This window comes from Bufo gargarizans, chromosome 8, assembly GCF_014858855.1.
Source record: "Bufo gargarizans isolate SCDJY-AF-19 chromosome 8, ASM1485885v1, whole genome shotgun sequence".
Classification (NCBI taxonomy): Eukaryota; Metazoa; Chordata; class Amphibia; order Anura; family Bufonidae; genus Bufo; species Bufo gargarizans.
The window spans coordinates 130,241,721-130,256,652 of record NC_058087.1 but is presented as its reverse complement, the minus strand read 5'-3'; the positions used below and the strand labels follow the sequence as shown (position 1 = coordinate 130,256,652).

Genomic DNA, 14,932 nt, shown 5'->3' with positions numbered 1-14,932 from the left:
TCCACATCCAACCGCAAAAAATAAAATCAAAGCTGATTTAATGCAGACAAAAAATATGTTCGTGTGCATGAGTCCTTAAGATTGCTTTCAGACAGCGAGTGAAGTCGGTGAAACAGACAGATTTCCAGGACTGGCCGTGGCTTGCCAGAGCGGAACTCCGTGATCTGTGATGCTGCGAGTTCCAGCCTGCCCACAGGTTTACTGCCTTGTACTTAAAGCATCATTTGAGCACAGGACAGTAGACTCATGGTCTGGCTGGACCTCTCAACATCATAGATGACTATGATGGTTGGCTCAGATGAGCAGCGGTTAGTAACTGGGTCAAATATGGGTCATATACAGTGGGGAAAATAAGTATTTGATACACTGGCGATTTTGCACAGTGTATCAAATACTTATTTTCCCCACTGTAAAGTGTGTTTCACGGACCAAACTTGCCCATGTGAAAGCAGCGTTAAAAGATTTTGCATACCACAAATTTAGAAACACTGGTGTATAAGATAATGCCATTACAATCTTATAGCCCACTCAGTAGCCAATATAAATGTATCCGCATTGCAGTGAGATTTGGTTACGGATGCTGGACCATACCATTGTAAAAATGCCTTGTGCAGCCATTATCCTCACAAGATTGCATGATAAGGAGATGTATTTATACAGTGTAAGTATAAAAAAATCTACACAGTGGATTCAGTATGATGTGGAGTGGTATTGTAACAGAAACACAAGGCATATCGTACCTATCTACATGTCAATTTAAAATATAGGTGTCACGTAGGGGCGGGAATACCTACTTGCACTGCCCGTCCTAACTGACGGCGTACAACTTGGCGGCGTTCCCTAGCTTAGATACGCGCAGGGAGCTAAATAGTGCTAGAATAACACAGTCAGGGAGGCAAAGGTCAAAGCCTGGAGGTCACGCAGGTACACAAGGGAAAACACAAACCGAAGTCAGAAGCCGAGAGGTCACGTCAATTCCAAGGAGGTAACAAGGTCGAGGTCAAAAACAAAGCCAAGGTCCAAACACAATAGCCAGGTAACAATAGGAACGCTGGTGAAGGTAGAAAGACCAATCACAGGCAACCTGTGGCCAGCAGGATGCCTGTTTAAATAGCCCAGACTGATGAGTCACATGACATGGCCAGCATCACGTGACTTGCATAACACAGCCCAACATAGCCGAGCGACGATCATTATCGGCGCTCAGCTATCCTGCTGCTTGTTGTCTAGGGGACGGAGGACGGCGGCCACGCAGAGGAGGCATGCACAGCCGGATCCTCCCCGCCCCCTGGAGACAAAGACGCCACCCGCTATGCGTGCGGAATGCAGCCGGCGCTGTGAAGGGAGAGTGCGCCACCGGCTCCCCTGTGACAACAGGATATAAAAGTGTAACATTTAGAGATAGAAAATATATGATTTTTCATACCAGTGCTTTAATAAATTAAAATCTGTACAAAAAGGTAAACATTAACAGCAATTGGCAAATCAGTCAAGGAATGACAGACTGAAAGACAGATATAACTGGATCTTCATGGTTGGTCACTACCAGTACACTCCGAAATTTATCAAACAGCATTAATAGCTGCGAGCGGCGCATGTTTTCATTGTACATGATCTCTTCAAGATGATGGCGACCTCGGAAATAGTGCAAAAGCCTAAAAGGAAAGCAAAGAGGTATGAATACATTCATCACCTAAACACTCAGTAATTCATCTCCTAGCTCCATAAGGCCATTGCCCAATATTGTAATTCAGTTTACAGTCTTCAATTGTACAAAAGAAGTAACATGTACAATAACAGTACAAGAGGATTGGCATTGACCAAAATGTTACTGTTATAATGAAAGGATCCATCGGATTAGATCAGCTGGTAAACACTGAAATCACTAGCATTATAACATGTAGAAGACAGATAGTGATACCTCATAAAATAATTACTTTACAGTTCCCGTATGTCTACTTTTATGTTGGCATCATTTTGTAAATGTATTTTTTGGGGCGGATGTTAGATGGAGTACAATTTTAGATGCAATTTTTAAGAATATTTCCAAAGCCGGCTTTTTACAGTTATGAAGTCACTTTGTGCAGCTTACATAATAGAAACCACCCATAAATGACTCAATTTAGAAACTAAACCCCTCAAGTTATTAAAATATAATTTTGAAAACTCTGTTGACCCTTTACTTGTTCCACAAGAATTAAAGGACAATAGAGGAGACATTACTAATTTTCACTTCTTTTTGCAGACTTTCCAATCTAATCCATTTTTTCATGTAAGGCAGTAAGGGTTAACAGCAAAACAAAACTCAATATGTCACGGTGAGGAGTGGGGGAAACCCCCCACCGTGAGGTGTCAAAGGATAAAAGGGGATCAGCCTAGCCAAAAGGAGTAATAAGGGAGCAGGGTCACCTCCTACAGTGTCCCTAATCCTCTCCCTGACTCATCACCGTATGAGCGGACCCCCGATGGTAGGACGGCTCATACTCTGGATTCCTAGAGACCCTGAGTCGCCCTGGTAATCCCTCACCAAGGAACCGGGAAGAGACGACCTGTTCATCCCAGTCATGGAGGAACAGGAGTCTCTATCTGAGGCCAGGCTGCAAGGAGAGGGGAACACATACAGCATATGGAGTTGGCAGGTAAGCGAAACCCATAACACACTTACCTGCCACAGCAACACTGACTGGAACCCGTGCACAAGTGCTGGTGTCCACACCAACATTAAAAGACACAGCACAAACCACAACCACACAGGAACCCAGGACACCCATAGATGTAATAAATGCGAGACGGGAATGTCTAGCAAACATGCTGGACACCAAACATCACCAGCCGTGTAACACAACACAAGACCTACAACACCCTGAACATAACCCACGCAAACCAAAAGATAAGAAGGGAAAGAGCACCATTCAAACATCAAAGACCACAAGGGTGGCCCTCACTGGACAGAAGGTAAAAGCTAGGAACAGTGAACCACCAGCATACACCAAGGTTGGAGGAACCCTCAGCTTCAGGCATCCAGCAGAGGCTAAATAGCCCAAGCAGCCACACCCACACACACATAAACCCAGTGTTCACAAAACACTAGAGAGTTAACCCTTCCAACACCAGACAGAGGAAGGCAGCCACTTAAAGGGGAAGTCTAAAAGCCTAAAAGAAAAGCAAAGAGGTATGAATACATTAATCATCTAAACACTCAGTAATTCATTTCCTAGCTCCATAAGGCCATTGCCCAATACTTTTAAAAACCTTGTTAACCCTTTAGGTGTTCCACAAGAATTAAAGGACAATAGAGGAGACATTTCCAATTTTCACTTCTTTTTGGAGACTTTCCAATCTAATCCATTTTTTCATGTAAGGCAGTAAGGGTTAACAGCAAAACAAAACTCAATATGTCACGGTGAGGAGTGGGGGAAACCCCCCACCGTGAGGTGTCAAAGGATAAAAGGGGATCAGCCTAGCCAAAAGGAGTAATAAGGGAGCGGGTCACCTCTTACAGTGTCCCCAATCCTCTCCCTGACTCATCACCGTATGAGCGGACCCCTGATGGTAGGACGGCTCATACTGCTGCTGTCCACACCAACATTAAAGGACACAGCACAAACCACAACCACATAGGAACCCAGGACAGCCATAGCTGCAATAAACGTGAGACAGGGGAATGTCTAGCAAACATGCTGGACACGAAATATCACCAGCCATATAACACAACACAAGACATACAACACCCTGAACATAACCAACGCAAACTAAAAATATAAGAAGGGAAAGAGACACAATAAAAACATCAATGACCACAAGGGTGGCATGCCCGGGGCTCCCTCCTGCAAGAATGAAGCTTCTTCTGGGCACCTTACGTGCTAATTTGCATACCAAATAAACTTCTATTGCTGAAACAAAGGCACATCTGGAAATAAGTTGCTAAGTGCTATTAGGCCATGGCTTTACTTCAAAGCGATTATCCTGGTGACAGATTTCCTTTAAAGGGGTTGTCTCATCACAGATGATGAGGGCATTGCCCTAGGATATGCCCTCATTGTCTTATAGCTGTGGATCCCACTGCTGGGACCCACACCTATATTGAGAACAGACCCCCGAAAGTGGTGGAGTGCGCACTGTGCATGCGCAGCTGCCCTCCATTCATCTTCTATGGGGCCGCCAAACATAGCTCGGCTATTTCCGTCGGCCCCATAGAAGTGAATGGGAGTGGTGGCTGCTCATGCGCGGTGCAATCCCATTCACTTCTATGGGGAGAGCGCTTGGTGATGGCCAGACCAGGGACCCGCACCTATAAGACAATGGGGTCATATCCTATCGATATGCCTCCATTGTCTGAGATGAGACAACCCATTTAAGTTTCCATGTCACATTTGAAGACCCCCTGATGCACCCCACAGTAGAAATTTCAAAACAGTGACCCAATTTTTGAAATAAGGTGACAGTTTTATTGGTACTCTTTTGGGGTACATATGATTTTTGTGAGCCAAGGTAACAAAAAATGGCTGTTCTAGCACCATTTAATTTTTTTGTTTAAGTTTTACACAAAGCATTTGAAAAAAATATCATGTTTTTGTGTCTCGATTTTCTGAAAGCCATATTTTGTTTTTATTTTTATGCTGATCGCTTTGTGTAGGGGGCTTGTTTTTTAAAGGAAAGAGTTAATGTTTTGATTGGTACCATTTTTGGGTACATATGGTTTTTTGATCGTTCAATATTACAATTTTTTGAGCCAAAGTGACCAAAAAAGGTCTGTTTTGGCACAGTTTTTTTTTTTTTTTACAGCATTCACCTGAGGTAGGTCATGTGATATTTTTATAGAGATGCTCGTTAAACATATCTAATATGTCTATTTTATAAAAAAAATAAAAAAAAAAAATATATATATATATATATATATATATTAAAAATCACTTGATAAAGGTAAAGGGGCACTTTTTTTTACTGTAAACTTTTATTTTTTTTAAAACACAGGGACTGATCCCATTTTAGGGTCTGATCCCTGTTTCACTATAGTATACATGCTGTATTGTACTACATTAAAACTGTCAGTTTTACACTGACAGTGTGGGGGGCTGGGTCTCACAGGCTTCCATACGTTGCACACGCTGAGGCCTTTGTGAGGCCTGGGGTTGCCTTGGCAGCCATTGGCCCCCTGTCACCCCAGCGCAGGGGGGCCGATGGAGAGGCAGAGGGAGACCCCTCCCTCTACGATCTTCTTATATTCTGCGGTCAGCGTTGATCAAGGCACATAAGGTGTTAATCCGCCAGCATTGGCGTTTGCAGTGATACTGGTGGTTACAGCTGGGGCCTGGCTGTCAGTCACAGCCAGGCCCATGCATTGATCAGGCACGCACAGCTACTGTGCCCACCCAATCATCATGACATACAAGTACGTCATGTGTCACCAAAGGGGTTAATATTCCGATCCGGCGAGATACCTCTGTAATGTACAACAAAAGCCCCCATTTACAAATCCTGCCTAATTTGTAGACGCAAAATAAACGTAGTCTGAATATAAGCCAAATTTGTCACAGTGGTTGATGCTGGATGATCAATTTGGTACATCTTCCAATCTAGTTGAGTCTTTACCACCTATTGACTTAGCTTCACCTGAAATCTGTCCACCAAAAACTGCACTTTTCGGTGCAAGAATAAGCTGATTTCAGTTTCATAAATGTATCTAAATGACATACAAAAACTGGCCACATGCACATTCTAGTTTGAAACTAGAAAATGTTGAGGATGTCAGAAAGACTTTTTGGGGCATCTGAATAAACAATGTATCTAAAATGAGGTGCACCACAATTATGGTGCAAACAGCGACATGAAAGCAGCGTACTTATAGGAAATGCCAGTGTCCCAATATGATGACACTTCTATCACAGTAGAATCTACCAAGAAAATGTAATGGGTTGTTCAAACTATTCCCCCAGTGGATGCTCATGGTTGTCTGCTGAAGACACTGTACAGCCATGGCCAAAAGTTTTGAGACTAACTCAAATTTTGGTTTTCACAAAGTTTTCTGCTTCATTGTTTTTAGATTTTTTTTGTCAGATGTTTCTATGGCATACTGAAGTACAATTATGTAATATTTCTTAACTTTTATTGACAATTACAACAAGTTTATGCAAAGACTCAATATTTCCAGTGTTGGCTCTTCTTTTTCAAGACTTCTACAATTCATTCAGGCGTGTTGGATATCAGCTTCTGGGCCAAGTCCTGCCTGATGACAAACCATTGTTGCCTAATGAGTGCTTTGAGTTTATCACAAATTCAGTTTTTTGTTTGCCCACCCACTTTTTGAGGATTAAGAAGTTCTCAATGGGGTTAAGATCTAGGCAGTTTCTTGGCCCAGGACACAACATCAATGGTTTGTTCAGCGATATAGGGAGTTTCCTGGCCAATGACCCAAAATTTTAATGTTTATTTCTAATTTTTTGTGTTTAGTGTACTCTTCATAGGTCCAAGACAAGATGCAGGCAATATAACAAGTCACTTAAATTGTAACGGAGCGTGACTAAGAAGAATCTATCTTCTGTGTTTTACTGAGCACTAAAGATGTGTGTAACAAGTCAGAGAGGCAGGGTGATGGTGAGAGTTAGGCCACATGTCCATAGTCTGCATGTTAGGGCTCATGTACACGACCGTGTGTATTTTGCGGTCCGCAAAAAATACGGATGACATCCGTGTACATTCTGTATTTTGCGGAACAGAACAGCTGGCACCGCAATGCGGACAATAATAGGACATTTTGCGTAACGGAAATACTGCACACAGAGTTACTTTCTTTATTTTTGTGGACCCATTGAAATTAAGGGTTCTGTATATGGTCCACAAAAAAAAACTGAACGGACACAGAAAGAAAATAAGTTTGTGTGCATGAGACCTTACACACAGAGGTCTTCTGCAAACTGAAGACAGATTCTCCTTAGCAACGCTGTTAGAGCTTTGCTAGGAAGACTCTTTACACCTTGTTTTCTAGCAGAAAGAAACATCTTTCCCTAATGAAGTATATTACAAAATGTTTAACGTCCCTGTCCCTACACTATTATTAAAAAAATAAACTGAAACAACAGCTACACTTTAACGATTGGTGATCTATGCTTAGTTTTCAGGCACCGTGTTGCATATGAAGTACACCTACAGTGAAATCACCAAGAAGTGACCCCATTTTGGAAACTACACCCCTCAAGGAATTTTTCAAGGGGTATAATGAGCACTTAGACCCCACAGGCGTTTCATAGAAACACTTGGCCATAAAAAAAATTATGTTTTTTACAATAAAATTTAGATTTAGTCCCAAATTTTTCATTTTCACAAGAGGCAATAGGAGAAAAAGCACCCCACAATTTGTTAACCATTTTCTCCTGAATACTCCAACACCCCATATGTGATGATAAACTGCTGTATGGGCACACCGCAGCATTCAAAGTGGAAGGAGTGTCGTTTGGCTTTTGTAGGGTAGATTTCGCTGGAATGTTTTTTTGGACATCATGTTGCATTTTAAAGAAACTCTGAGGTATTCCTACAGTGGAAACCCTAAATGATAATGTAGCCCTGGAACAACACAGGCGCCATCACCTCTAGAAGTACTGAGGTCCTCCCCTTTCTGGTTTTGAAAAATTAGGGCATTGATCACCACCTCCTAAAAGTAAAGGAATGTACCAGCCTGGTCTGCAGATAACACATAAGCCATCTGTACAGTGTGCACAGCCACCTTTTTGTACCACACAACTTAATTTTCTGCATGGCACTGTACGGCTTTAGAACGTGTTCTAAAAGATCCACCCCACAATATGCTTATTGTAGTCCAGGATGCAGTCTAGTTTGGGGACAGTGGTACATTGTACAGGGGCAGGGGAGCTGGTGTTATTGTGAACCTCATGTCCTTGTACTTAACCACTGACACGTTGAACTTCTGAGTGGTTGCCCGAGCAAGGACCTAGGGAGGCCTCTCTGATTTTTGCATACAGTGCCACAAACAACAGTACCCCTGGAACTTTGGGACTTAAAAATCATGGTATAGTGGTAACCCTGGTCCACCAGTGGGTGCACTAAAACCCAAACAATTTTCGCAGAACCCTGGAAAAAAAAACTGTGCAAAAAAACTGAGCACTAGGGCTGCAACGATTCATCGATGTAATCGATGCAAAAAAATCCTCGATGCAGTTTCCCTGCATCGAGAATTCGTTTAAATCGTGTGAGTGAAGAGAAGCCTCTCACTCACCGCTCAGTGGCCTCCCGTCCACACTGCGCTGCCCGGGCCAGGGCCTTATGTGCACACATCCTCAGCGTGCTGGCTGATGCTGTGTGTGATGTCAGGTCCAGCCCAGTGCATGCTGGGAAGTGGGAAGAAGATGCGGTCCGTCTCCTGCGGATTCCATGTCAGCGCACTGCCAGGAAAAGTAAGTTTAAGTTAGCAGGGGCCAGAATCTGCCAGGGGGGAAGGGGGTTGGGAGGCACCTGTAATTTGAAGGGGCTGATGGCACTGGGGGAGGGGGACATGGCAATGGATGGCATGGAGGGGCAGATGGCACTGGGGGAGTGGGGGACATGGAGGCACTGGGGGAGGGGACAGATGGCATGGAGGCACTGGGGGAGGGGGACATGGCAATGGATGGCATGGAGGCACTGGGGGAGGGGGACATGGCATGGAGGGGCAGATGGCACCGGGGGAGTGAAGGACATGGAGGCACTGGGGGAGGGGACAGATGGCATGGAGGCACTGGGGGAGGGGGACATGGAAATGGATGGTATGGAGGCACTAGGGGAGTGGGGGACATGGCAATGGATGGGGTAGAGGGGGTGATGGCACTAGGGGAGTGGAGCTGAAGGCACTGGGGGAATGGAGCTGATGGCACTGGGGGATAGTGGAGCTGATGGCACTGGGAGGGGGGACTGATGCACTTGGTCTGATCGCACAGGGGGGAACGAAGGGTGTTGGGGACTGATGGCAGGGGGTCTGGTGAGTTTTTATAAAGGAAAACAGTCTATTAATTCATTTTTTCTTATTAGAATACTCGATTGCTAAAATAATCATTTGCTGCAGCCCTACTAAGCACAGATACCAATCAGTGATATAAGTCAGTGATCAGTGTCCACACCACGCACACAGAAAAGTAAAAAAAAAAAATCGAATAAATTAGATGGATCGGTTTCCACCAAAAGCGCCCAGGGGGAGAGGGATAGAGAATTAGGAGATCAGGGATCCTGCACCTGCCGCAAATGATCACCAATCAATATGATGATAATGATCACTGCAGTAGATCTATTGTTAACAGTGGTGCACTACAAGTACCAGCAAGCCAACCGTAGCACAAAAAAGCATAAAACCTTGTCTGCACGCTGTTTTTGTCTGGTGGTGTGCAGATAGGGCTTCATTATTCTACATGCCCCTCTTGTGCTGTGATGGTTGACACAGCATACCCGCCAATCAGAGCACTCACAGGAGATGTTACACAGCCATGGCTCCTCTGTAAACATGGGGGTGATTGGTGCTTTCTGTACAGCACCAATCACCTTCATTGGTAGCCACCTGCAGCCCCATCATTGGCTTTTACAGTGAGGAAGCTGCAACTGACTGGCCACTCGCAGAGATCAGGGCTGCAGGGGGTGGTCATTAGCTAAGATGGCCTGCATTTTTCTGTTGTGCCGTACGCGTATGGTGGGGGTTGGAAACTCACTTCCTGCTGTGCATGTACGGCGATGGTCGGGAAGAGGTTGCACTATTCCTAGAATCCTGCCTAAAAATGCTAGTACAGTAGCTGTAGCTAAAAAAATGGCTGAATTAAAGTAATAAACTTCATGAAGACTTGCATTTAGGGATGTAGGTAAACGTATCTGGAGGGTTTCGGACCAGAAGAATGGCTGATAATAGGAATGAATAGATTTTAATGTAAAGGTTTGTTGCCTCATTGGTGATGATTTATAACCTGATTAGTGGCTGCCGGCAATACTCCTGCTCTCATCCGCACTGGTCTTTGATGAATGATACGCCCTGTGTCCTCGGCAGCTGCAGACACTCGGCCCGCGCTAGCAGCCAAACCATTGAGTGGAAACATTGTTGTGGGAAAAGTAATATCTGCTTGGCTTTCCATGTCGGATCATCCTCCGGGGAATACGCTCGTTGAAATAATAAACAAATTGAGGAGCTGAGTTTATGGGATTTTCCATAACACTAGGATACACCAGATGTTCAGCACAACTGACAGTACACAGTTATATCCTGAAGCTAAAAATATCCAGACAGTTTGGGTTTATTTCCCCTGCAAACCCCCATTGTATATTATTACTACTACATGGAAAAGCTTCTGGTAAAAAATAAACCTTGTGCTAAACTCCGTCTACAAACCTTAGTGAAACTCATGGGTTTAGCTCAGGCCAGGCTTTCTAGTCTCAATGAAAAGCTAATAAGCCCACTAATCTGCCAAAACGGCAGGTTTTGGGGGAAAAAACTGTAGCTTTCTAAAAACGGAGTTGCAGCAGTGGAGGTGTAAAAGGACAAATTCTGGGCAGTTCAATGAAAGCGGCCTATCTACATAGGATTTAGATGGCCCAAAACGCACTGATGGTTCGTATAAAGGATCTCGCCAGCAAAAAGCTGGACTAATATGGCCAATCAAGGAGTCAATTGAAATACAACATTAAGCACTTGCTCAAATGTGTTCATATGTTCTGCTGACCATGGGTGAAAAAATCCAACCTGACAGATCACCTTTTTTGCCAGACAACAGTCATCGCAAACGAGCGTTCACGTATAATTTTCAAATGATATGGCCATAATCGCTAGGGTTGGCAACCAGGATTTTTCTTTTTTCAGGACAACTTATCCCAAAATCACAGACAACCAACATCTTTTAAGGACATACTGGAAAACCATAATGAATAATAAAGATTATAAGTAATACATGTCCATAGCTCAATACACTGATAGCAACTAATCTGTACGTTTGGCAACTCTGCTAATTGCCTGCTTAAGGGTACTTTCACACTTGCGTTGTTGGATCCAGTGTCATCTGTAAAAATGGATCCGGTATTTTTTATTTTCCACATTTTTAAAGGTCTGCGCATGCACAGATAGGGAAATCGGGTCTGGTTTTCTGGAACACTTGGTACCGGATCTGGCATTAATACATTTCAATGTAAATTAATGCCGGATCCGGCATTCCAGCAAGTGTTCCAGAATTTTGGCCGGAGAAAATACTGCAGCATGTTGCAGTATTTTCTCCGGCCAAATACCAGAAGAGTGACTGAACTGAAGACATCCTGATGCATACTGAACGGAATGCTTTCCATTCAGAATGCATTAGGATAAAACTGAAGTGTTTTTGTTTTGGTATTGAGCCCCTGTGATGGAACTCAATACCGGAAAACTTTACGTTTTTAGTGTGAAAGTGCCCTTAGCCGACAATTATGTTACAGTGTATGGGCAGCTTAGCCATTCACTCTACACTGAGAAATACTGGTGGGCCACCTAGGCTGTGACATCATGAGGCTGGCCACCCCAAAAAACTATTCCCTAAGGACTCATGCACACGTACTTGTATTTTTTTGCAGTACGGAGGCACGGACAGAAAACCCATAGATAAACTCTACAGTGCTTCCTTGCCTCCGTTCCGCACTGCACCTGCTCCAACGGCTAGTGCCCGTATATTGCGTACCCGCTGTTTGCGGGCCATAATACGGGTACGACCAGCCAATGGTCGTGTGCATGAGCCCTGACTCAGCACTCTCTAAGATGCCTCACTGAAGACCCGTAAACCAGTATACTATGTGGCATTACTAGTACTGTGCCTCATCTGTTACAGACATTACATTAGTAATATACAATTGTAATAAAAAAGGGCACAGCCTCTGCCCTGTCACATGATATAATAGTGCTCCTCCTATTGGTTAACAGGATTGCATTTATTCATTGGTCTTGCAATCCCTCCTATTTTATATGCAGTGGTAGGTTCCTAGTAGTTTCACTGGCAGCTGTGCTCACACGATGGACAGCCTTAGTGTGGTCTAAAGGGAGAGCTCCAGAATTCTTACCATAGGGCTCTATAGATACTTATGATGCGTCTTAATGCTATAGGTAATGACTGTGCTCCACATATCGCCATAAGGCTGTGTATAAAAGGATGAGCTGCATATAAGGGTTGGGGTGCTCTACCCTATCGTCTTAAAGGAGTATCCCATTGTGTCTTTGCAGCCACCCATGAGGCTGACATTTTTTCTTGACCCCGCCTATTTGTGTTAGCCCCTCCTACTGCCAATTAGACCCGCCTACAATGTGAGGGCAATTCAGCAGTTCTGATATTCCCACCTATAAATGTGCCAGGTGATTAGGAGCTTCTGTGATCACAGCTAGTGACTGTATGACACTGTCCACCAGCTGCAATGGAAAATACTTTCCACTTAGCAGGCGCTGTTCCTTACAGCACGTTTTTATCTGACAGTCCTGTTTTCATTATCGCTTTTCCTGCTTCCAGTACATTTACTTTCCATTACGGGAGACAGATGGACACCCACCAGCGGTACACTGCACTGTCACACATTGATACTAGACAGAACATTGCTGCCTGTAGAGTTTCCAGAACATACGCAGGATTGCTGTTTTAACAGACATGTTATCCACAGCCTGACATGGTCTCCACATTTTGTCTTTCTGAAGTGTAGCTAGGATAATAACCAATGCTGGACAAAAGGATCACCTCTGTCCTAGCGGTGGAATCCAAGAGATCCATAGTAGAAGCCATAATATGCGGTATTCTTTTCCCTTGTAGTTCCTCAGGATCTGTGCATTGCTTTCAATATTTACTTATGATTTGTCCTTTAAAGGGTCATTGTCATGAGGCAGTGGTCCTCTACAGACAAGGATTTATTTACAAGATGCCCCAGGGCAGCAGGTGCAGGCTCAAACAATGAAGCGCTATGTGCCTGCTATTCTAAAGCTACCCATACACATTAGATAGGAACCATTAGACACTACCAGGCGATGGACGAACTATCGTACGAAAATATTACACATGGCTGACTTGTTGTCACGGAAGGTGTACAGAAAACTAGAAGACACAAAATGAAGATCCGACTGACTGGATCCAAAACTAATGAACCAAAGGGAGAGCCCTGCAACAGACCTGGCTCTCTCCCTAACTGCTCAGCCTATGCAAAAATCTCAATGGTAGATGATCGCATATCCTCGTTCCTCAACTGTATAACACCTGCACACCCTATAATAGTGAGGGGGCACGACCACCGGCTCCCTACACTTGATACAGAGGGAGTCAGGGTCACCTGGGATCCAGCAAACAGGAAAACACAAATGAATGAACAAAACTTATCTGTAGAAGACTCAGTAGTAGCATCCAGCATGCACACACTCCAGGAAATTGTATAAACCGCAAAGTGATGCAGTATGGGAAGGGATTTAAAGGGATGCAATCAGTGCAACTACATGACAGCTGAGAGAGGCTAACGAGATGAGAAAACGAAAGCAAAACAAAAGGAACCTCAAGAAGGAGGTTCTGAAGAACGTATGTCAGAGCTTCTCAGATGTCTGGTGGTGACACTTGTTTTCAAATGTTAACGGTCTGTCATTGGTCTTTAAATTTTACCCAATGAATGTTAATTTTGGTTGAAATAATCTGTTTTCATCAACTTTAGACTAATGTGTATTTACTCTCCTTGGGCATCTTGTGACAATGTACTTATAAATGAATAATAATTTCACTAGAGACACTTGCCTCATGCTTGGTGTTTAACGGCTACACAACTCAATAAGCATAACTCAATAACCTTTGTTTCAAACCCAAGGGTTTAAAGGGATTTTCCATTTTTTCCCCATTGATATTCTATCCTTAGGATCAATATCAGATTGGTGGGGGTCAGACTACCAGCACTTATTCAAATCTTTTTGGCAGGTAACGCAAGAAACTGTGAATCGGCCATTTAATAATTTTTTTTTCCCATTATGGAGTTTACCATACGGGATAAATACATTTATATTTTAATAGTACAGGCATTTTGGGACATGGAGGCATTTGGACATTATTATTTTATTTATTTTTAATATAGGGAGATATTAATTCTATTAGATTTTTAAAAATCCCTAGGGATCACTTCCATCATAGCCTGCATTTATTTAAGAAGGCAGCCTATGGAAGATTCAATATATTCCTGTAGAGCACTGCCACCTACAGGCATCCATAGGAATATACCTTTAGTGGACATGATAGCCTCTAGGAGGCTCCAGGCCTCCACCACCACCAAAGAACAGCTCCCCAATGTCAGCGCAAGGAAGCTGTTCGGGCCCAGAGAGAGCAGCACTCCCGGGGAAGCCTCAGCTGCCGTGGTCACAACCGATGATGGAGCCTGATGTACTTGGGAGTGGGTGCCATCTCTAAAGACCCAACAAGCTCCAAACATGTACAGCACTGGCCTTGAAGAAGTTAAAAAAAAAATAGGTATAAAAAAAGCACACACACATTTTCTGCAGTTTTCCAAAAATAAAAAATATCAAAATCCTACAGGGAACCAAGAGTATGATCTCCTGGTGTTCTGTCTTCGGCTGGTAGAGCAGGGCTTAGCAAAGGGGTGAGTCTAAATAATCTGCAGAGGCTCCTGCTCCAGCCAGTTGTCTTATAGACAGAACTATAGGAGGACACAAAACAGGATCAAAGGGAAGGAGATTGAAAAGGTTGTCTAGCTAATTACAATTTTTTTCGAAAGGTGTAAAATAATAAAAAGAAGGCATACTCACCTGATGCACTGCCACCTCCATTCTATGCTTCCTGATCCCTCTCAATGCACAGGAATTAACTGCTTAGCCACTCACTGGCTAAGGTGGGTTCATCACTGTGGCAACTCATTAGCCAAAAAGTAATATCCTATGTGTCAAGAGGGACCAGGAACCGTTGTGTGATCTGTTCTTTTTTTATAATTA

At 43.6% G+C, this 14,932-nt stretch overlaps 1 protein-coding gene across 12 annotated transcripts in view; it reads right to left on the bottom strand.

Moving 5' to 3' along the window:
* Window positions 1-1,413: 1,413 nt before the first annotated feature.
* Window positions 1,414-14,932, bottom strand: part of NPRL3 (NPR3 like, GATOR1 complex subunit) — a 90,245-nt gene continuing 76,726 nt past the window's right edge. For all 12 annotated transcript variants that reach the window (XM_044302548.1, XM_044302549.1, XM_044302550.1 and 9 more), the window contains one exon: window positions 1,414-1,655. In XM_044302548.1, the coding sequence (XP_044158483.1) occupies window positions 1,490-1,655 (166 nt within the window). In that variant the 3' untranslated portion in view covers window positions 1,414-1,489. The remainder of the gene's footprint in view (window positions 1,656-14,932) is intronic.